Here is a 24,963-nt window from a genome sequence, read left to right as displayed (position 1 = left end):
ATGAGAGAGATGAAGGCTACAGGAGTAAACCCAATCAGCAAATCTGGAGTGGAATCCCTAAGGTGGCTGGATGTCATTGAACATCCTTCCGGCAGCTGGTGCCAAACATTTTGCTTCATAAGCTTTCCTTTGGACTACAATGGTGAGGCCGAGAGGGGGATCTTGACGACTGGGCATCTCAGGATCTCCATACCTTCTACCCAGGCGTAATGATCATCACTCATTGTCCTTCAAGACAGACGGATGCCAATCACCAACAACTCAAGTCAGTAACAGGTAGGTCTTCTGTTGCAAACATATGGTTTACAAGAGGCTTTTACAAATGCAGTGGTAAAAGCATTACCAACCTTCATCCAACTACATCAGACTAGGTTTGCCACAATATTCAATGTAAGATTCTATATGAACCAAAGGAACAAAGTCTCATAGCATCAAAAAGAATATAATTCACCCTCATCTCTCAAGTGAATCTGACCAAGGAGGATTAAGGGGAGGAATATGATGGAAGAAAGTGGAGCAGGTAGGAGTAGGGGCAAGATTAAGATGCACAAAGGATCTTAAATAGTTTTTGCCTTGGCAACACTAATCTTAATGGGCTAAATGAAGGAAAAATGAGTGCAAGAGAGCAGTACTAGCTGCTGCAACACCAATAATAGTGTATTTGGATTTTAGGGAGGCATTCAAAATTCCCCATGGTAGGCTCATTCAGGAAGTCAGGAGGCATGAGATCCAGGGAAACTTGGCTGCATGGATTCAGAGTAAACTTAACAAGAGAATGGAGATGGAGTGTATTCTACCCGGAGAGGTCCATAACCAGTGATGTTCCACAGGGATCTATCCTGGAACCCCTACTCTTTGTGATTTTTGTACATGATTTGGATGAGAAGGTGGAAGGCTGGGTTAGCAATGAAGGTTGGCATTGTTGTGAATAGTACAGAAAAGTTGTCAATAGGTTACAAAGGGACATGGACATAATGCAGGACAGGGCTGAGAAGTGATAAATGTAACTCAATCCAGAAAAGTACAAAGTGATATTGACAGGATGCTGAGCTGGGCTGTGAAGTGGCAGTTAAGAATTCCACCTGGAGCACTGAGAAGTGATTCACTCTGGAAGGTCGAAGTTGAATGCAATATACAGGGTTAATGACCGGATTCTCAGCAGTGTGCAGGAACAGTGAGATCTTGGGGTTAAGAAGGCCTTGACATTTTGGCCTTTATTAGTTTGGGGACTGAGCTCAGGAGCCACAAGGTAATGTTGCAATTCTATAAAATTCTAGTTAGATCACACTTGGTCATCTCATTATAGGAAGGATGTGGAAGCTTTAGAGGGAGTAGAGGAGATTCACCAGGACACAGTCTGGATTAGAGAGCATGCCTTATGAGAAAAAGTGAGCTATGGCTTTTCCTTTTGGAGCAAAGGAAGAGGAGAAGTGACTTGATAGAGTGAACAACCAGCACCTCTTTTCCAGAGCAGCAATGGTTAACACAAGATGCCGTACACACGCATGGAACCCGCCGCCAAAAGTGGTGGTAGAGGCAGTTTCATTAGAGACAATTAAGAGACTTTAAGTGGCACATGGATGAAAGAAAAAGAGTCATAGCCCTTCATTTTTAAAAGTTGGCACAACAGTGCGGGCTGAAGGGCCTGTACTGTGGTGTACTGTTCTGTTTTCTAAAAACAATAGATTTCAAAAGTTACACAACAGATAGCATTTACTATAGATACAATTATATAAAATTTCAGACAAGCAATTGATACAGCTACATCGCTGTGGTGGATACAACTCAGTCCATCACACACAAAGCCCTCCCCACCATTGAAAACATTAACAGAGTACTACCACCATCCAGGCCACGCTCTCTTCCCACTACCTTCAGGAAGGAGGTACAGAAACGTTTGGTCCCCTGTACCAGGTTAGGGAACAGTTATTACCCTACAACTATCAGGCTCCTAGAGTCAGTGTGGATAACTTCAATCACCACTACTCTGAAATGAATCTGCAACCTACAGACTCAAGGACCCTTTACCATTCATGTTGTCAGTTGGCCTACTTTTGTACATTTTTTTTAAAATCAGTCTTTGTTTGTTAATACTAGTTTTTGTAAATTATTTTGTATTCCCCCCCCCCCCATAAATGTCTGCAAGAAAATGAATTTCAGGGTATTATTTGGTAATATACAAGTACATACTTTGATAACAAATTTACTTTGAATTTTGAAAACACCAGGGCAGTACACGAAATAGAAGTGAGAATTGACAGGTAAAGTGGCATATAATTAGGGGAAGGTATGTTGCTTAAATAGAGAACATTAAAGTGAACAAAATTGGGGGAAAAAATCCGTAAATATCAGCTTTCCCAAAAGCTTACAATTTAGACTTTTAAAAAGGCAGCCCAGCCTTTAGAAATAGGTCAAATTAGGAGAAAGAGGATTTATCACTTTTCTCTGGATTTTGCAAGATATTAGCAATGTGGGAGACACTCAAATCTTAGGTGAGAAAAGTAAGTCTAGCCACAGCTGGGTTGCTACCGGAGGTCTAGAGAAGGAAACTAAAGGTCAATGATTACTAAGAAAGTACAATGAGTTTAAGATATTCATTGATAATTAGCTATTTCATCTTTCTGCTATTTGACTGCAAGTTCTGTTTATGGGGCATTTGTTCAAGAGATTAACTACTCAACCATTAAATGACAGATTTTTTTTAAAAATCAGAACTAAGTAGTTATCATGGATTAATAGTATAAATCAGATACACATCAGGCAAAGAAAGGAACATGATTAATATGAATCTGCAAGCCTTTAACTAACCTGTCCAACAGGTATCTTAAATACTCTGAACAGTCCTGTTGCGCCCCTTGATTAAACCATGGAGGAGATGAAGCTTTCAAGAAGCTACTGGGAGAGATGGCAGGTCTCTACAAATGCAAGCCAGAAAAGAAAATCATTTCAACAAATGCTAAAGAGATCCATAAGTGCACTGCAATTATTAAGATCCAGAACTTTGTAATACTCAATGTTAGGTGAAAATCATAGGTTTCACCAAATTTCAATAAAAGATGCAGTGAACAGTGTGGTATCTTCCTGGCTTATGCAAGAATAGCACAGTCATTAGCAGATAAAGGGAAATGGTAGACACTTAAAGATACTCATATTCATGTAAAGGTTAAAAAGCTATTCTACAATTGCATGTCAACTCTAATAGGGAGACCATCATTAATGAGGTCAAGCATATCTGTCAAGATGGAAGAGGGCCAGGCAAAAAAAACAACCTTGTTAAGGCTTCATTTGAAAACTAATGAATCAGTCTTCATGCCTTAACAAAGAACTATCTAATCTGGCATTCTTCAAATCTAGTAAAATGAATAGATTCCAAAATACTTAAAAGATTGTAACATCACTGCCATTTCAAAAAGGGGAAAAAAGGAAACAAACATTCACTCGTGCTCTACATCAGGAAAAAAGTTCTCAACCAAGCCCTCCAAATCCAATTTACCACTGTAAAAGAAAGTAATATCTTTGTTGCCTGCCAAATTCAGGAAAAACAAAGAACAAAAGACTGAAACAAGACACTTATATCTGTCAATGATGAAGCACTGTACAAAATGCTAACTTGTTCACAGTGTGTAGATGCCTTATTGGAGGACAGTCAAACCAAGTTGCAGTTTGTGGCCAATGGAACTAGGGAAGTCAACAGTGCATGTTGAATGCACTGGACACTGGAAGCGATAGAAGTTATTATTGTTACATGTACTGAGATAGTGAAAAGCTTGTCTTACATATAGATCAAATCATTACACAGTACAGAGACTAAACAAAGTAAAACAATAACAGAATGCAGAATAAAGTTTAACAGCTATAAAGAAAGTGCAGTGCAGGTAAACAATAATGCACAAGATCATAATGAGGTAGACTGTGAGGTGAAGAGCATCAACTGAAATAAATCCTCTTTGCATTCCCATTTTTATGATGTCAAATTTCCAGTACATATCAATGCATAGTTTACAACATTGTGAATATTGTATCTAGCATACAATACCTTTTCAATCAAGCTATACAAACTATAACGATCCCCCAAGCAAAGTGGATACCATACCTGGCTATGTTCCAGGAAAGCAAATAACCATTGAAGTTTCATCATTAATAACTGAGAATCACTCTCTTTGAGTAGCATAACTGCATGCCTGAAGCTAGAAAGAGAGCACAAATATTTTGGTTAGGTTCAGAAGAGCAGACACAACATTATGGTTTATGAGTAAAGCAGATTTCAAACCAAATAAATCTGTAGATGAAGTGTCCAATTTAACAAGCCTGGAAGAAGGTGCTGATAATTGGCAAATGGAATACACAAATACACTGAATATTGTCATGTTTAACATTCTCTCTCATTTCCTTTCATTGCATTTCTTGTGACACTAGCACAAGTTCTCTCCACAAGTTGCTGAATAAATGCTATTGCTAACAATTCAAGAACTTTGACCAGATACTGCTGTGCAAAACTGCAAGATTTCACTTCTTGGGCCAAGCTCTTGGTGGCACCTCTTGGTACATTTTTGTCAAGTAGACAAGAAAAAGTTTTATACAAGTGTTTCCCAGTACTGTAGTTTCATATAGCACTACTCAATGATGAAATACAAGTTGCTTAATCTTGGTGGACATTTTAGGAAAGGAATTTTCCAGAAGTGCTTCAAACCTGTTTGCCCACTGAAAGACTAGATCCCAAACTAGGAAAAAAAATAACATTAAAGTTGGTCAAGGTAATAGGAAACAATATGAAACTGGTAAGTTAACCAATATGGATTTTTTTTTAAATATAATTTTTCCTTAGGTGTTGCATATAACAGACATTTCAGTTTAAAAATACAATATTTCCAATGTAAATGAACACTGCTGACCCATTTAACCCAGGAATACCCATGTACATTTTGGCTCCCATTCTAGACCCTTCTCTTCCATTTTGCCCTCTTGAACAAGGCTTTCCCTTGTCTTACAGTCATAACATTCTCCAATTCTTTCCAGAGATCTTTGCACCCCTTCTCTATTCCAATCCATTGCTCTTTAGCCATCATACTCTCCTGGAATCATGGAATTTATGTTGCATTGACATAGAACAGAAGAGCACAGGAACAAGCCCTTCAACCCTCAATGTCTATGCTTACCATGCCAAAATAAATTAAGCTCATCAACTTATAGATGACAGCAATCCCTCCATGCCCTACCTGATCACATCCCTTAAAAGCCTCTCAAACGCTATTGTTGTGTCCACTTCCACTACTGCCATTACCGGCACATTCCAGGTACCTACCACTAAATCCAACTCTTATCTTGTCTACATGTTTTACATTTCTACCTGGGAAACATATTCTAACCATTTACCCTACAACGCCTCAATTTTATTTTTTTTAAAAAACACTTCTATCACTCTTCTTTCAGCCTCCAATGCTCCATAGAAAACAATTCATGTTTTTTTTCAGCCTCCTAGCTAATACCCTCTAGGCTAGTAAAAGCCTGGTAAATTTCTTCTGCACCCTCTCCAAAACTTCCATGTCACCCTATTACATGCAGTTCAGAACTACATATTATAACTCCAACCATGGTTTTAGTCAAACCAAAGATTTATAAAGCTGCAAAAGGACTTCCCAACTATTATACTCAGTGTTCTAATGATGAAGGGAAGCAGCTACACCACCAGCCAGCAGCTTCTCTGAACAGGCCTGAGTTACTCCCATTTCTACACAAAACCAATTCAATGACTTTATGTAACTAATTTAAAACTAATTTACACCAATTGTGTTTTATTATATTAAACTACACGACTCTTCAAGTTAAAAAACTAGTTTTACAAAGAGTGCACATCGTATGCAATACCTGTAATTCTGAAATGACATCACTTTAAAATCTTGATAACCATTACTTTTCTTACTCAGCTTTATGTTGAAGATTAAAGATCCTTCTGACAAATTCATTACTTATTGCTTTTGAAACACGAGGCGCCAATACCCAAGTAAGTCTTCAAATATGACAATTGAAACGTCATACCTACAAAGCATCACAGGCCACAAAATAGCAGCTGTTGTCCAATTTGGACATTAAGAATTTCAGAACCCATGGGTGCCTGCTATTCAAGCTTATTACCACTGCCTTGGAGAATGTTTCCAGTTCTTTAAGAATCATTTGACTGACTTCTTGGATAAAATAGGCATCTGTCTCACTGAAAAATAAATCCTACTGAGGAATTGAAAGTGTCCATTAACAGCATTGAACTACAGTTCATGGTCCAGATCATTTCACCTCCCAACTGAAGTGCATTAGAAAAGGGAAGAGTGACTTATTTGAAGTCTACAGAATGGGATTTTTTTAAACAAATCTAGCTTAATGAGCCAATATTTCTATCACAAAATTAATACTTAATAAAAACAATATTTACTTGCTATTTATTACATATCTAAGTACATTAGATACTTACTCAGAAGCCATGAAAAGGGCCTGAATGACACTGTTCATGTAGCAGGTATTGCCAAGATTTGCCAGTCCTGTCTTTCCTGTATCCGATTTTACAGCAAGTCTTGAGTACAAAGGTTCCAATGCATTTTTTTGGGACATCCAGGCATTCTTATTGAGCAGCTGCTTTATTTTTTCCTCATTTGGAATTGGAAAATCCTAAAGCAAGAGGCACAAATTCTTTCCAATGGCATGTAAGAAAAAGATGTATTTCTTTTCATTTTGCACACTATGTTACACCATCATCAGCCTAGAAGAGAAATTTCTTCACTCAGGAGAGAAGTAAATCTTTGGAATTCTCTACTCAATGTTTTTAGTTGTTTGGGGTAGGGGGAGAAATCAAGGAAAATTCAGTTAGTGTGGGGAAAATACGGCTCACCTCAGTGCTAACCTTACTGGATACGGAAGCAGACATAAAGGATGAAAAACTTAACTCACTTCTATTCCTGGTATTCTTATTTCACAAGAAAGTGGCAGCGAAATAAAACCATGAATGCAAAGTCTCCCTCAATAGTTCATTTAAAGTTTTGGACAGAAGCTGGGTTACATTATCATATAGATTAAATTAGGTAATTAGTTCTGTGAAGCTCAATGACAATAACTGAGGAATAGCAAACAAGAAAGACAGTTTAAAATAAAAAGGATGAAAAAGAACAGAAATACTTGCAAAAGAAAATATTAAATCATTCTATTGCCATCAAATGGAGTTGAGGTAATCAATTTTAAAAAGTTTGTTATGTTCCTTAGTAAAGTGTACTACTGACATGCCCTAAATACAACTCTTATGCATCTGGGTATATCTTCAGCAAACAACTCAATTAACTGTAAAGTTCAAATTTATGATTAAAGTATACCATACACACACTTAAAATTCATCTTCTTGCTGGCACTCACCAAATAAAGAATCCATGAAAAATGAGACAAAGACTGTCAAATATCTAATGTGCAAAAGAGAACAAATCGTGTAAACAATAAACAATACATAGAAAAGGAGCAGCAGATTCCACGAAAGTCAGTCCACAGCAATAAGTCAGTTCAGCGTTGGGGTGAGTGAAGCCGGACCAGGAGGCCAATGACTGCAAGGTAATAACTGCTTCTGAACCCTGGTGGCATAGGATCCGAGGAGAGGGAGACATCAAACACAGGCAGACGTCACTGAACACCACTCTTTGGCCTCTGTTTCATCACTTTAATTGGCACAGAGTAATGGAACTGAGCAAAGATTTGGTTTTTTCCCTCTGAGGCTTCAATGCAGAATCTCAGCAATGGCCATAGCTGCATTCTCGACAGTCAAGCTTGTCAAATCCTTCAGGAGATTGTAAAAATCACTAGCATATGACAATATTAAACAAATTCACGTGGATATAAGGTTCTTACGAGCCAAATTAGCCAGGTACTGACCATAGTGGATTAGTTTTTACTTATAATTATCACTGCCACTTTGAAATTAGACTGCCCAATACCATGTTTTTGCAAGCCAACTATGTAATTTATGGCAAAATACTTGTTTTTTTTTTTGAAATCCATGATTTTCTTTTTCATTTTCCATATAATCTTTTCAGTTATAAATGAAAGACTCCAGACATACACAATAGTGCTCAAGATAAACAATTGATTGCTTCTAGGAATTTTATGTGCTTAAAGCCTAAATCATCTACAAACCACTCATACAAACATGAGCCTTTATAACACTTAGAGCTTGCTTTAGCACTGAAACAGTCTGGCCCAAGCAGATCCAAGTCTATGCATCAAATACCGGGAATCTTCATTAGGTAGGGTCCCTTACTAGCTCTCCCTTGAATCACACCCTCCACCCAACTGATAACAATCATATCATCCCTACCATCAACCACTGATCGCTGAACTTATTTTATATAATAAAGTGGATGTATTTCAATGCAACAAAATATTGACGAACATTAGCAAACAGTAAAATGATTAATTTATTGGAATCTGTTACCTTTAGTGCTTGTATGACAGGTTCATATAGATCAGGAAAGCCTGAAAACCGAAAGATCATGCAGTGTACCAATTCAGAGAGTTGTTGTCGACAGCTCATAGCAGAGTTGGACTCTTCTTTAGAGAGTGACATCATTAATCTGGGAATGTGAGGAACAAGCTGCGGAATAGATGCAAGTTACAATATTAAAAATTTTCATTTTTGAGTTTAACTGGAATATGGATAGTCATACAAATGACATGCACTTTAGTAACTTTGTGAAAAATACAGAATACTGGTACCCATGATACACCTATGCCTCAACTAAAGCTTACACATTTCCAGTCAATGAATACATTATTAATAACAATGGCATGATAGGTTCAAACTTATGAAAACAATCGTCCCAAAATTAAATAAACAAGCCTGCTTCCCAAAGTTTCCTACCTACTAAAGCTTAGTGATTGAAAAGTTATGATACCCATATTAGATTTCCAAATAGCCTGTTAATTTGCTTGTGTAAATTGATGAGCTTAAATTTTCAAAATTGCCCAATATGAAATCATCAAATGTTTAATATTGTCAGTCAATGTGTAACCCAATGATTAGTCTTACATCAGGATTCACAAAGAACTTAAAAAGAAAACATTCTTTAGAAGTCCACTACCTTGCCTACAAAATCTACACAGAAAAAAACCTCCAAGACTTAACATTAGGTAAAATATACGGAGTGGAGAAAAGTACAAATTAAATGAGCTTGGTGAGAAATGCCAGTTTGTAAACATTAGGAGGTCCCCAAATTATCTCAAAAGTCCAAAAGGACAATTATTAAAGGAAAATGGGCCTGCTGAACCTGTAAACAGCATCTAAATATATTTAGAAAGAGAGGAAAAAGGTACAAGATACCAACAGTAAATACAAGGTTTTTGTTGTTACAACTGACTTTCTGTTCAAGTGATTTAAATGTTTAAATGTATTTTGCTTAAAAACGTATGAACTTTTAAAAATGTTTAATGTTCTAATTTTTTTTTTAAGTTTCTATTCTTAATGCTTCTGAATGCTAGGGAGATTCAATCTGTCAAAGATTTTGTCAGCTGTGCAATGCACAGCCTGATACAGTCACATTAAGCCATGCAAGATCTCAGTGTTGTTCAAAGCATTCCAAATTTGAATTGGTACAGCTTTGGGCCAGCAGCGTACACTATTGCCCAAATATCTCCAGCAAGAAAGTCAATTATGTGAATAAAAATTAATCCCAACTGCTTTATGTAGTTTCCAAGATTGAATAAGGGGTATGACAGATGAAATTTTTACAAATCACTCCCATTCTGACCAGGAATAACTTTTCCACTGGCACTAAGATGTATCCAATCCTCTAATAAAAGGCTATACCAACCATATTCTCTACTTAAAGCAGGAAAACTGAGCCCAACACTGTTAACGTAAGTATTATATGGGCAACATACATCTGCAGAAGTATGGATAATCTCACCCAAACCTTGCAATGAGTTTCATTTTAAATGGTTCTAATTAAATAAAAATGTAATGTCTTCACAATTAGAAGAAAGTTTGTAAGAATCTTACGAGAGAGCAAGCTCTACAATTAAGGACCAAGTCATTTATTAAAAATTTCCTTGCACATTTTAAATAATTCAATCTTAGCACAAAAAAAATAGCAGTTTAAAATACAGCTGGACCTATTCAACCAGTTTTTAAAATTTCCCCTTAAAGCTGATATATTGTCCTTCAAAGCAATGGTTAAGAGTAGATCCAAGTAATGGTTAAACCTAAAATTAGCAAGTCCATAATTCAAAAATACTGTAACTAAAATATTTAGGCACTTCAGATAGCTAATTAAGTAGATTTTCTAGTTTAAATGCAAAGTTGCTTTCATCACTGTCAAATTGAGGGGTTTTTTTCACTCAACGTAAAGTAGCTTAATCACCTTTGTTAACACAGTAGACTGTCATACTGAATTGAAAGTCCATTCAGTGAAAACAATCTCTTCAGTCACCCAGTGTATGCTAAGCTAATATTGATAGCCCATTCCATAATAATTATTGCAGAATGCCTGAATCTAGTTTCAATTTGTTTTGACCCAACTTCAGAAATACTGTTTCAGGGCTGAAAATTCAAAATATTCAAAATCAAACCTGCTACTTTACTATTGAAACAAAAGGACATCTACTCAAATATAGATGTTGACTACCTAATGAACCAGCACAAATATTTAAAATTTGAATTTCAAACAGTCAACAAAAGTAGGTTTGAGTTTGTGAGCAAAATACATTTTCCGAACAAGATATGCAATCTTTCTTCCACATGTACAGTTCTCTAAGTGCTCCTATTAACATTTTCACATGCTCAAAATCTCAATAAAATTTATCCCAAATCAAAAAAACCTAGAATAACAATAGGAAAAAAATTCCTACACATCCCCCAGATCAATCATCATAACACGTACCACATGGAATGCTTCCGATGAATGCTGGAAACTTAAAAGCATGTATTTTAGCACAGAAAGTGCTCCTGCTCTTACAACTGGGAAAAAGAGCCTTGAGAACACCTAGAAAACAAAGTTTGTGCATCAGTAAAGAGGGAAGACTTGTACAAATAAAATTGAAACTAGCCTAAAATTGTCAAGAAAATATTTAAAATATAACCACCATTGTAATATAGCAAGGACACTTTGCACTTTAAAATACATTTTATCAATGATAAATATTGCAACAAAAAGTCACCTGATCTTTTAATTCATTATTAGGCTTTTAGTGAAGAATAACAAAAACTCAAATTAACAAAACATTGCACCAATGTTTTTTTTCCCCCAATCTCTCCGAGCAAGTCAATGCACAGTTGATATTCAAAATTTATAATGAAGAGGACCTGGATCCAGACTTTGAATTCTTGAAGCCAGAAACAGCTTCAGCATAAAGGGAGCTTGGGTTTCAGAGGACAAAACTCAGCATCAGATCTAATATTCTAAAACATACAGACACAGATCTTGCGATAATAGTAATAACAATCCAATGGCACTTACTGCTATTGAAAACTCTGGCCGGCATTTCAAAATTTTCATGCACATATAGTTCATGCAGAAATCCTGAAGTGGCTGCTACTCACCAAATAATATGGAGCATGTTTGTAGCATTCTCCAAATAGGAGGGCTTGAATTTTGATTTTTATGAACTAGTACTGATTCCTTGTTATGTGTACAAAGATTATCTATAAAAATAAATGTATCCACACCACAAAGCCTCAAAAATGTGACCCCATTTTTTTTTGCTTTATGAATTACTCCGATTACTTCAATGAATATTTCATGGGGATTTGAACATTTAAATAATTTTTAAAATACTTCAACCTTTACCTTAGTGTTATATTAAAGTTAGGCATGTATAGATACAACTGGAAATTTTATCTTGGCTTTCCATTTGAGAATTCTATGGCAGATTACTGGGCAACTTGTATGACAAAACTGCTGGACATCAAAATTCCATTGACCAACACTGGAGTCTAGCATCGCTGGCAAGGACATTTTATCATCAATCTCCAAATATCCTTGAGAAGGGTTACTTTCTCAAACACTTGCAATGCTAATAGATACCAACCGAACCAATGGAGACATTTTCAACATCAGGATATTAAATCCAGGAGGGAAACTGAAATTATGATATCATATAACTGCATTCTTTCAGTGTAGCAAATACACAACATGGAGAGAATTCATGCAGCTTTTGTGGAGAGAGTCATTATGGAACATTGTGTCATTCAGGGTACTTCAACCTGGATAATGTTGAACTTCAAGTGCTGTTGGAACACCAGCCATCCAGATAGGTAAGCAGCCACACTTTTACAAACCACCTATCAGGAAGCAAGCCACCTGTTGCAGAATATCCAGTTTTGACTTGGTTCTTAAGCCGCCGTATTTACAGCTATCAGCAAATTCTAGGTCACATTATTTAAAAAACTATTCTTCAAACAAGAGAACTGAATTGATGAAATTAACTACTATGGGTGTACTTAGATACTGTAGTGTACATTTAAAAAAAAAAGCATTAACATTTCAAGAAACGACTGCCACCATCCAACCCAGTTATCAAAATTTTTGACAGGTCTGGTAGGTGCTGCCAGACCCCACTGAATATGCTGTATTGCAATCCATTTAATAACTGTAAATTTATAATCATACTATTAAAAAAGCTAAAAGAACTTTTGCAGTACCAACTCAATTGCAATATCATCTTTCCATTAGCATTACATCTGAATATTGTCAATTTTAAAAATCAATCTTTCAGGTGTTGACCTCAATTTCCAAATTAGCAGTGAGATGAAACTCACCTGTTCAATTTTTGACAGCGTGACTTCAATCAAAATGCTGAACTTTTTCACAGCAGCCAAACCTTGCAGTAAGCCAATAATCCACTTATCTATGTTATTGGCTAATGGCCATGAAAGCCAATCAATCATACTACAATTTAAAAAAGACAAAAGGAAAGTTAGAAATGGTTATTCTGTTAAAAAGCACAGTTCCCTAAACAGGATAGTCTTTCCAAAGATCCATCTTTGTAGTCTAATTTAGATGAGGGATATACCATCAGACAGACAGATCCCATCCTTAGCCATTCAAGCATAGACAAAAACAGTGACAAAAAAATCTAAAACACTAACTTACAAATATAAAATAAAATGGATGTCAGAAATTTATCATTGATAAAATGTTACAAATTATTAACAGGTGAAAACAAGTTTCAAGAGGTGAGTGTAATTTAGAGACAGAAAGCTTTAACTTTCAAAGCAGGATAGAAGGAAAATTAAAAGGCAATGATTTCTGGCTTGGTATTTAACAAAATAAAAATAAGTTCTGGAAATGGCAATAATGATAGTAAATTTTAAACCTGAGATTTTAAACAGTAAGAAAACCACATGAGTTTGTTTGGAGTACAGAAAGTACAAGAGGAAACTTGAGATGATACTTCCATTGTAATTGTATCTCAGATTTCTCTCTATCAACACTATTGTACAAGTAATAGTATTGGTAGACAGCAATACCACCAACAAGCAAAACTGCGAAGTGGCAATAATCTAACAATGAATAGAATCCAAGTACTGAAAGCAAACTAAATAGCTCCAACATGTATATCATAGTGCCACATCAGATGTTCTGTCTGCTAATATCACAACACTATCAGGCTCAAAGAAAGCAATGAATCACATAGCTCATGTTGGTCAAATATGTCAGGGACTTAAAAATAAATTGTTGGTAATTGGGAAAAGAGTTAAGCCTCAATGCATTAAGCAGCTAATGGATAGTTTACTGATCTGCAGTAGGAGTCTACACTGATTTTGTTCATTTACAGTCAAAAGAACATAGCATCAAACACTGAATGAATTCCTCTGTCAATAACTATTAGGAACTAACACAGTGCATGGTACTGTAGTAGGATTGGCAGTGTTCCAATTTGTTATGTACTTTATTTAAATACATAATTTGTTACTCAGTTAAACAGTAGTTTTTACTTTTTCTTAAAAAAAACCTTTTAGAAACAATTTCCATGAAACCACCTAACTGGGGCTGCCACTTAGTTCAGCCAAGACGTCTTGCCCTGATGTTTCTCAGTTAACCAGAATTCACTGTAGTAGGGAAAATATTTCACATATCTTTAGATGGAATAGTTCCTCTGTTTAACATAATTTTTTCCTGCATCTAAGAGCAAGAGATAGAATGAAGAGAAACATGCATCAGTTGGAAGCTTATTTCAGAATCAGAGAATAGATGGTTCAACCCACGAAGTGACACTTATTCAGCATAACAAGTAAACAGCATTTCTTAAAGGCAGATTCAAATTTCAAGAACTTGGGTTTTTTTTTCCTATACCCAGTGCTATAATTAGTTAGCTTGAGACTCACTGCACCCTGGTATAAAACAGATATAGTTGTATATTTGTCATGTCCAATAAATTACGTTTTTATTTTAGATCCTCTTTTACCAAATACAAGTAGCTCAAAGAATCACCATCAACTTGTATAAACACAAGAGATTCTCCAGATGCTGGAAATCCAGAAAAACAAAAGTTTGGAGGAATTCAGGACCTGATGAAGGGTCTCAGCCTGAAACGTTAACTGTTTATTCCTCTCCGCAGACGCTGCCCGACTTGCTGAGTTCCATCAGAGTTTTGCATATGCTCCCAAGTAGTTTAGTTTGTTTGTGACCCATCCATATTCCTTATTCCCTTATTCCAAGATTCCGTAGTTCCACAATATTACAAATCAATCTGGTTTATGACCGTGATACTTAGTAGATTAATTGGTCAGTGCAAATTGTCCTGCAATTAAGCTAGGATTAAATTGGGTGGTTTTCTGGGCAGCGCACTGGATCAGCAGACCTGTTCAGCACTGTATCTATAAATAAAAAATTAAAATAATTTTTAGACCTTTAGTTCCAACTGCAAAACAAGTTACACAGTACATTGGAAGACCCATTTTCTAATTTTTCCTCAAGGACTGTAATGTGACTAGAAGTAATAATTTATTTAATGTTTATTCAGTTCTATATTACACTCAACATGTTTTAGAGCAGTAATAAAAACTGGAGGTTCAAACTGATACCTGATCAGCTGTAGTTCAATATTTGAAAGATGAAGAAAACATATAACTATCCAAAACAACTTACTTGGTCAAAGCAGTCATCATCTCTATATCCATGATGCAATCATCATTTGTCAAGTTTTGAATGACTCCATCCATGATTTCCAATGGCACATACTGGACCACGGTGGCCAATGCATTTGAAGGACCATCAAATACTTCTGCAAAAGACCCATAATTTTTCCTTTAGAAAATACATTTGAAAATTTAACCAGACCTTCAATTTAACAATTAATGCAAACTATCCAGTTTCTTGTCATAAAGTTACATCCTGCATATGTCATAAAGATACATCCTGAAAAAGATCATAATTAAGATACTTCATTCTAGGCAAATTATCTAAAAAAACTTAATTCTTACATTTGTATTTGTCATCACTAATAATTAGATCATTTACTAGTGTAAACATTCTGATTTTTAATCATAATGCTACTTGAGGAACCTTACTGTGCTAGTTGTGTTGCTCATTTTGTTACAGTTGATCTGTAGGACCAGGTGAAACTTCAGGTATCAAAATAGGGTTGTATTCAATCAGTTTGGGCAACCATAATACAATTCTTCTTGTTCCATACTTTTCCCCCTTAATGTGAACATTAAATCCCACCCCTGGTTAAACATTAGGCCATTTTCTTCAAGATTAGTGAATGGATTCGTTAAATTTTGCTTTTATTGCTCTTTTCAAGTGCTTGGGATACATAGTCAAATTGAAGCCTTTCAAGTTTAAAAAAAACCTCTCCCTTCCTCCTCCCCGCAACCACCGAACAATTCCACTAGCAAAGAGGAGCCACTAGGTGGCATTAAAAAAACTCAATACTATATTGTAGGTTTAGCAGAATTAACATATTTTTCTGCAAAAAAAGCTTTGGCTTTCCAATTGGTCAATAGATTGCAATGATTTCCTTTTGCAACAAAATGAGTCCAAACGCTTCTAAGATATTGGTTATTTCTCATATTCTGAGAAAAGTAAATAAAGCAGGTCTTTTGTTCATCACAAATGTCAGATGACATTTTAAAATTTAACCAGCTTTCCTCATTTTAGAGGTTCAACAAACTTCATTGTATAGCACTACTTCTTACTCAGACATTCAGGCAGAGTGCCGATCTACACGTAGAGCTTCAAGGAAGAGTGCGTTTTCTTAGCTGCAAGATTATGGAACTTGCCAAGGTACTGAAGTGTGACATGTAGCCTTTGAAACTAAGCTACTGCACAGATCTACAAGAAATGATGCATTCAAAGAATGCCACAAGTTTGAAAACCTAAAACTATGGCTGCTTACAGCTGGGCAAGGCCAAGAGATTACGACTAAATTTAAAGATTTGTGTAACATAACCAGTGTGCAGGGCCTAAGTGGTAAGATTTTATAATATTTACACACATGGGATTTCCCAACATTCTGAAGAGCACCAGGTAGGCAAAAATATCCCACATGTACAGATCACATCACATCACATATGGCAGTAAGGTATGAGCAGCCAACTACCTCAAAAATAATGACCAAATCATATTTAAGGTCAAAGTTTATTTCAAGTTAAATTGTAGTTCAAGAGAAATTAGTAATGCATAATTGCAAGATATGCATTACTAATGCACTACATGACTAGTAAACAAATCAAATTATGAAAAATAGATTATACCTATTCTGATGGTTTATGTAAAAGATCTTTTTTAAAATGACAAACAAGTAACATTACCATTATCCTGGCAAAAATCTCTTCTGCAACACACACACAAAATGCTTGAGGAACTCAGGTGAGGCAGCATCGATGGAAAAGAGTAAACAGTCAACGTTTCGGGCCTTCTTCAAGGCTGAGGGAGAGGGGAAGATGCCGGAATAAAAAGGGTGGGGGGGATTGGAAGGAGGCTATTTGGAAGGTGACAGGTGGGTGGGAAAGGTAAAGGGATGGAGAAGAAAGAATCTGATAGGAGAGGAGAGTGGATCATAGGAGAAAGGGAAGGAGAAGGGGACCCAGCAGAAGTAATAGGCAGGTGAGAAGTAGTGAAAGATCAGAGTGCAGAATAGAGGAAATGGAGTGGTATGAAGGGGGGGGGTTGGAAATATTTTGTTCACCAGAAGAAATCTATATTCATACCATCAGGTTGGAGGGTACCCAGATTGAACACAAGTTGTTGCTCCTCCACCCTGAGGATTGCCTCATCTTGGCACAAGAGGTGACCATGGATCAACACATCGAAATGGGAACTGAAATTAAAAAATTTAGCCACCGGGAAGTCCTGCTTGTGGTGCAAAGGTGCTCAACGGAGTGGTTCCCCCAATTATGACGGGTCTCACCAATGTAGAGGAGCACTGGATACAAAAGACAACCCCAGCAGATTCGCGGGTGAAGTGTTGCCTCACCTGGAAGGACTGTTTGGGGCCCTGAATGGAGTGTATGGGGAAGTGTAGCACCTAGGCCACTTGCGGGGGGCAAATGCCAGGAGGGACAAATAGAACAAGGGAATTACAGAGAGAGTGATCCCTGTGAAAGGTTGGGGGGGGGGGGGCCGTAGGTAAAGATATAGTTAGTGGTAGGGCCCTTCGGGTGATTGCAGAGGCTGATGGGGTGGTATCACTATTATAATGTCGAGAAGATGGGGTGAGCACAGAGCAAATTTCTTCTGCTAATTAAACCCAACAAAAACAAAAAGCATTTAAAAACAATTTCACAAACCAAATGTTTTTGCAATCTCAGTTCCAGAAAATAGCTCATCATCTACAAAGCACCACAATCACACTGCGTTATGTCGATTGGAAATAAATGATCGCCCAAATAGTGTCTGTTTTTGTTGGAAGCCAAGTGGTAGTACTCACGTTTAACAGAAGGTTGCAGACAGAAAAATAAAATAAATTATTTAATTACCATTATTGCTAGTTCTGATTTACATACCCAACCACAATGAAATTAATTTCATTTGTTTTCAATCTGAACTGGAGCTCCAATGTGGCCATTGTCCACACCATGGGTATTTCCCTTGCAGCATTACTTGCCGTGGCAAATAACAAAAAAGTGATATAAAGTTACAAAAGTCATGACTATCATTTTCCCTTTCAACAGAAAACCTTCAATGCAAAAGCTACAGGGGAAGGGGACATCTCACTACTAAAATAATATATTGTACCAGTGAGTACCATGGACTTACAGTACCTAACCCCTGCCAACCTAGTAGAGTAATGCTGAGATGAGGGGGGAAAAGAATGTTTCTCACAGGAAGGAATATAGGAGATGTTACATTCAGTTTCTTCTAGATCTCCCCAATCCTAGTATGTAGGTGCTTTAGACACCAAAACAATCTGGTCAGGGATCCAGAAACATCTGTGGGAAGAAAGGAACTGTTGGTATTTCAGGTCAGAATCCTAACATAGGGTTTCATCCCAAAGTATCCACAATTCCTTTCCTCCCACAAATGCTGTTCGACCTACTGAATTCCTCCCACAGATTGTTGCTCCAAATTTCAGTATCTGCAGGGTTTTTTTGTGTCACCATGACAAGTAGCTTGGTTTGCAAGAAGCATGCGAGAGGGGGTGGTAGGAAGAAAAATAGCCAAAAAATTATTCCCTCAAGTTTAACATACATTTTCCTTACCAGTTGATGAAATAACAGCGAACAGCTCCTGCAAGGATGGAATCATAGCTGCGGTTTGTGTCTGCCAGATTCTTTGCAACAACCCGCTTACTTTGTTTACTTCATCCAGGAATTCCACAATTTCATCTTCTTCTTGTGATTTACATTGGAACTGCCCTATACTTCTAACAAGTTGCTGGCAGAATACCACTTGGAACTTTCCACTAGGAATGCACCGAGGATACTGAATAAGAATTTTACTAATGCAAGCACACAGCTTTGATCCAGGCTTCTCACACACTAGTCGGAGAAGCTCAATCTGAAGGGCATGAAATACTTCATCAGCAGATGGATTATCTTGAATATACTTTAATCCTAGCTGAATGTATTCTAAAATTTCAATGCTTCCTTTGCTCAATGTTCCATAACCATCTTGCATAAGCTTTGAGATAAATTGTACATTTAAAAAGTTCTCAAAGTCTGCAGAGTGGTTCAGGGCGAAAGCTTCTAGAACCTCCTTACCCACATCCTTTTGGAATTGTGTATCACTCAACAGAATGAACTTTGTAGACAACTCAAACATGGCTATGCACTGTTTACTGTTGAGAGGTTCTTTTGCTGCTTCTAAAATACGTCTTACAAGAATATACTTTACAGACGTCGGATGGCAGGACAACATCAGTGCTTCCAAAATCTTGTCCATGTCTTCTCAATCCTAAAACAAAAAGACCACATTAATTCTAATTTCACTTAATTACAAAATTTTGAGGATACCCACTCAATTCAAAGTGCACTTTCAATAGTCGGGCAAGATCCTGATTTTGTGACATGCAGTGTGCTAACATTGATAACAGTAATGCAAATGCACCATACCATGGCACATATCTGATGGCTACGAAATGGAAAGCCACGAGGTTAACCAGCAGTTATGATGTTTATTCAATCAGATTCAATGCTGTATTTATTAATATCCTGGAGTGGATGTGTATTCCTTATCCAGGGCTGCCACAAATACAATAACTTCCTGTATTGTGAACATGAAAAGTTAACCCCAAGATGGTTTTAAATTTTGTATAAAAGATGTATTATCAAAAAGTGGTCGTTTTAAAATCACATTACTCCAAACTTTTTTTTTGTTAAAGGAGAGATTAGCCACAAGGATTAATCTGGGATTTTCAATTGTTAATATAATGAAACTGGTGATCTACACTAGTCTGGAAAATTAGATTGCATGCTATCCAGGGAGAAAGAACTATCTGAATTCATAATTGGCTTGGGGTAACAGAGGATGATGGTGAAAAGCTGTTTCACAGAGTGGAGCTCCATGACCAGTGTTTGCAACAGAATTAGTGCTGGGGCTTCTGCCATTCATTAATTGTATCATGATTTAGATGGAAGTGAACAAAACAGAATGTTGTATTTTGTAGATAATGCTAAAATAAATGGCTTTGTAGATAACAAAATGTTAGCAATAATTAGTGGAATCTTAATCAACAAGGCAAGAGAGCCAAAGCCTGACAAATGGCTTTCAATGCAGATAAGAGCAAGGTATTGCATCTCAGGAAGTCAAAACAGGGTATGACTTGTACTGTGAGTGGTAGAGCCCTGAGATGTTGTTATAGAACAGAAGGACTTAGAAATCCAAATACATATTCACCACGTGGAGAAGAATGTGTTTGGCACATGGGTCTTGATCTGCCAGGGCACAGTGTACAAGAATTGGGACATTATGTTGCTGTTGTGCAAGGTGTTGGCAGGGCTGAACTTCTAGTACTGTGTATAGTTTTGGTTACCCCATTATAGGAAAGTCATTGTTAATCTGGAAAGGGCACAAAGATTTGAAAACACTGCCAGGTCTTAACAGCTTGAGTTATAAGAACAGGTTGTACAAACTAAGACTTTATTTAGTTGAATGGAGAAGATAGGGGGTGACCTTATAAGTATATAAAATCATGAGCAAAACCGATAGGGCAAATGCACGTAGTCTGTTCCCAAGGTAAGCAAACTAAAAACTTTCTTCAGAAGGTGGAGTGGTTATGGAACAAATGTCAAAAAAAGTCACTGAAGCAGGTACAATAATACATTTGGATAGTTGAAAACTTTGGTCAGCAAGGATGTTGGGACAAAAAGCCCATTTTCATAGCAGTTCAATTGAGCAAATCTCTAGACATTCAATAAACAAGATAAACCACTAATCCTACTTCCTGCAGAAGAAAGGGAAAAGGATTAAATATTTACCCGTTTTCTTCAAGTGTTTTACACTTCAATTATACCAAGGTTCCTAAACAACAAATATTCAATTTTCTACACACCTTCCATGGAAAATTATAAGTTGAGATCATCCTGCAAATAGACAAAATAAAACTTTTAGCAACAGGTCAAACTATTGTACCAGTTATGGTGTAATTCAGTACCATTATTAAGGAAAGTAAATTGTCCAGCACTTCAACTTTCAATAGCTCAAAACAACAATCTGTATTTATAGAGCAAAATAACAAAATTTACATCATAAAATTGGGTAAGGAGCAGAAAAGGAAGCCAAACAAGAGCAAAAGTAATAGAGATGACACTGCAAATAGATTTGAGTTTTTACTGTAGATGGGGCATAGACGGTAGGAATGTTACAACAAGCAGGTCACATTAAGTCTGATGGTCAGTGTTGGAGAACAGAATTAAAACATGCAATTAGTTAGAATATTGTCCTCTTGGAACATACACATTGAATGGAAAATAATTAGAACCAGGAGACCAGTAAACACAAGACTTTTGAGACAAGGGAGTTTTTTTTTAAAAATACACAGAAACTTTAACAATGAATGCTTATGACCAACACAGACAGTAGCCACATCTGAGGGTTAATCAAAAACCATTTGATAAAGTAATTCCAAAAATAATAAATAATTTTGTTGCTTTGTCTACGTCAAGCATGCCGACATATTGAATTATTGCATAAACCAGCTGTGTTCATTTCATTCTGAAACATAAGAAGGCACTGCGACTCAGTGCATTATCCAAGGGGAAAAAGCAACTGTCATATTGCAATACTTGAGCATAATTTTAAACGAAATCATAGCACTGTTCAAAAAGAATATCAACAGCAGAGCTGTACAGCAGGTAGTGTTAATGCGTCAGAGTTCCAGTGACCAGCTTTTGATCTGAACCTCCATTGCTGCATGGAGTTTACATGTTCTCACTGTAATGGTAAGGGTAGCCATTGGACATTCCAGTTTCCTCCAGCATGACAAAGTTTACTGGAAATTATCTTTAGTGCTAGTGGGTGCATATATTAGAGAGAATAGCTTGCAGGGAAACATGTAATGGAAGGGGATTGACAAGATTTAGCATAAGCTAGCTGTCAGCAATGGACTCCTGTCATTAAAGACAAGAAATGAGAATCAGAAAATGACAGCATGTTGAAGTTAAAGATAATACCAAAACTTAAAATCATTGATTCATTCGTAAATATATACAGCATTATGTTATACTTTCAAATAGGAATTCAGAAAAATCCTGTGCTTTGAGGATGTTCAAAGCCCCCTTGAAAAATACATCCCGGCCGTCTCAGGTATCCCTGCCCCAAAATGGAGAAAAGCATCTGGATTGGTATTGAGAACCTTAAGATTCTCTTTCACAATAATGCAACAAACTAGTTAAAGTGGCACAAGAAACATATTGTGACAACCTGCAGCCTTATGAATCAGCTCAGAATCCAGAGAACAAGTACAAGCAACTTGTTTTCATGCTGGAAATAGCTAACATTTTAGGACAGGGTGCAAAGAAAAAAATTACTCCAGTTACAAATTAAATGAAGTGTAAGAACAAACGAAATAATGAGATAGAGTTTATGGACTACTGAGAAATCACATGGCAGAGGGGAAAGAGCTAATCATAAATTGTTGAGTGTGGGTCTTCAGGCTCTTGTATCTTCACCTTGATGGTGGTAATACGAGGAGGGCATGTTCCAGTGATGAATGCCATCTTCTTGAAAAAGTCCTTTATGATGAGGAGGGCCATGCCGATGGTGCCCTTGGAGTCTACAACTTTCTGCAGCCATTTGCAATCCTTTGCAATAGAGCCTCTATACAAGGATGTGATTTGAATCAGAATCAGGTTTAAAGACGTTACTTTGGATTCATCAGCTGCATGGCCCGGGGAGGGGGGGGTCTTGCACTCCACATTGTACTGCCCTGGCTTGCGTATCACGTAGACAGCTGTGATACAATACCCAGGATCGACCCCGACCAATAGAGGGCCTCAAAGACCTGCTGTAGCATTCGGCAAACTGCAGGTGGTGGTGCAGATCCTTGCTCAGGCAGGAGTTAATTCCGGACTTAGCCAACCTCGAAGTACTTCACAACAATTGAGTTGAGAGTGACTAAGAGATAGCCATTGAGGCATTTCACTCTTTTCTTTTTGGATACCAGTATGACTGCTCTCTTTAGGGACAAATTCACAGGCACTGAAGGGTAATCCAAGGCCAGAATTAGATAACATGTAGATATCAGATGAAGGAAATTGCATTAAAATTATAGTAACATCAACAGTGTCAGGAACTGCAAGCAAGTCTGAGTATAATAATTACAAGTGTCCCAAATGATTTTATTAATTCTTTCTATATGGGGCAGGCATTCGGACCACAGCAGACAGAGGTTGAAGGTGTCCAGCAAGGTGGACATTTGGGGTTTGACACCTTGCAAAGGTTCAGTAACAGAGGATGTTTTGACATTAATTTCCAAGACAGAGGATCACTGGATGCTTGTGGATGTGCAGTTATCATGGTGTCCTTCTTTTCAAGTGTGCACAAAAGCCACTGAGTTATTGGGCAGTGAAGCATCATTATCATTTATGCTGTTAGTTTCAATTTTTAGGAAATAATGGCATGTAAACCCTGCCACAGTTGTGCATCCAATTGTTTCTCTAACTTCATACAAAATTACCTTTGTTCTGGTGATGGCCTTCCCCAAGTTGAACCCAAGCTTCTGAAAGGTTTCTGGCATTTCAGTCTTGAATATCACTGATCTAACCCTTAGCATAAGGCAAGTCTCCTGCTTTATCTGGGAATTCTGGTTTGAGAGAACTCAGTATATTCTCAAAGGCACATAATCACACACTGAAGCCTTGAAGTTGGTGACAAGACCATTCAGTCATCAGTAAACAAAACGTTCTGAGTCGGAGCAAAGAAAAAAGAACATGACCTGAAGCGTTTTAAGGAATGTCTTAAAGCTGGAAGGACAGAATCAGGGAGAGAAAGTCTGCAGACAAACTCACAGACACTAAAAAGTAATCACAAGACCAGAATTAGATTACAAGTAGTTATCAGATGGAGGAAATTGCATTAAAATGATAGCAACGTCAACAACAGTGTCAGGAACTGTAAATCAATGGGTAGAACAACTACAATTATGATTTTACTAAGTCTTTCTATATAGGGGATGGCATTCTTGAAAATATTAGAAATATTGGGCAAGGCAGAACGCATCTATGAAGACGGAAACAGTACCAACTTTTTTTCTCCCTTTCCCGTTAAAGTTGGAAGTATAAATAACATGGGGCACAAACTTGAGAGTCTACAACCCACTGGAGGGCTTCACTTAAGGAGTGACCGATGATAGATTGTAAGGTAGGCGCGTTACCATTGTCATGAGGATTTTTGATGGGTGACACTAAAGGAAAATCTAAAATCAAAAGGGGCTAAAAAGAACTGCGAGGGGACTAACGGCGTTGTCTTGACGCCGGAATTACTATCATATTGATGAACTAATTCTAATGTTAACATCTCACGGGGCATGGGGCCTTTCTTTAAAATGAAACTTTAGATGTGATCTGAAGTCTGCCTGCGCGGTCCCCGCAGCCTTCCGACGACACCTCCGCACTTGATTAAGCAGTACCTTCACGACCGAGCGACCGGCCACTCTGACAACTACCGCAGGCTGACGGTCCGGGCCAACCTCGCCAGCCACTCACCTTCAACCAGCTATCTGACGGACACGGCGGGGGAACAGACATGACACTTGAAGACCGCTGCCACAACTCGCTGAATGTTCCTGCCCCGGCTCCCATTTAAAACGCAGTTAAAGTCACCCGGCGCGCACGCGCGCTCGGCCAGGACGTTTCTTCACCCGCCCTCCTGTCCTCCCCAGCAGCCAATCAGGTCGCCGCCCGATATCTCAATGACCAATCACTAGCGGGCAGACAGAAAAAAAAAGCCGCATCCTCCACACCTGCTTCGCGCAGGATAACGCTCCGGCAACGACTATTTGGAGCTGGGAGCGTTAATTGTAAATCAAAAGCAAAATATAATCCTTGAAAACTGAAAT

At 37.4% G+C, this 24,963-nt stretch overlaps 1 protein-coding gene across 4 annotated transcripts in view; it reads right to left on the bottom strand.

Moving 5' to 3' along the window:
• The window catches only part of LOC132391385 (ubiquitin carboxyl-terminal hydrolase 35-like), a 38,730-nt gene extending 13,994 nt beyond the window's left edge, over positions 1-24,736 (bottom strand). For 2 of the 4 annotated variants that reach the window (XM_059964490.1, XM_059964492.1), the window contains exons 1-10: positions 24,611-24,736; positions 20,959-20,989; positions 18,668-19,361; positions 15,111-15,246; positions 12,779-12,908; positions 10,902-11,003; positions 8,459-8,617; positions 6,464-6,657; positions 4,094-4,187; positions 2,809-2,915 (exon numbers count right to left, since the gene is read on the bottom strand). In XM_059964490.1, coding sequence (XP_059820473.1) covers positions 2,809-2,915; positions 4,094-4,187; positions 6,464-6,657; positions 8,459-8,617; positions 10,902-11,003; positions 12,779-12,908; positions 15,111-15,246; positions 18,668-19,349 — 1,604 coding nt within the window. In that variant the 5' untranslated portion in view covers positions 19,350-19,361; positions 20,959-20,989; positions 24,611-24,736. Of the gene's footprint in view, positions 1-2,808; positions 2,916-4,093; positions 4,188-6,463; positions 6,658-8,458; positions 8,618-10,901; positions 11,004-12,778; positions 12,909-15,110; positions 15,247-18,667; positions 19,362-20,884; positions 20,990-24,610 lie in introns of all 4 variants that reach the window. The other 2 variants (XM_059964491.1, XM_059964493.1) reach the window with 2 other exon arrangements.
• Positions 24,737-24,963: the final 227 nt, after the last annotated feature.

This window comes from Hypanus sabinus, chromosome 3, assembly GCF_030144855.1.
Source record: "Hypanus sabinus isolate sHypSab1 chromosome 3, sHypSab1.hap1, whole genome shotgun sequence".
Classification (NCBI taxonomy): Eukaryota; Metazoa; Chordata; class Chondrichthyes; order Myliobatiformes; family Dasyatidae; genus Hypanus; species Hypanus sabinus.
The sequence above is the reverse complement of the archived record's forward strand: the minus strand, read 5'-3'. Positions and strand labels throughout refer to the sequence as shown.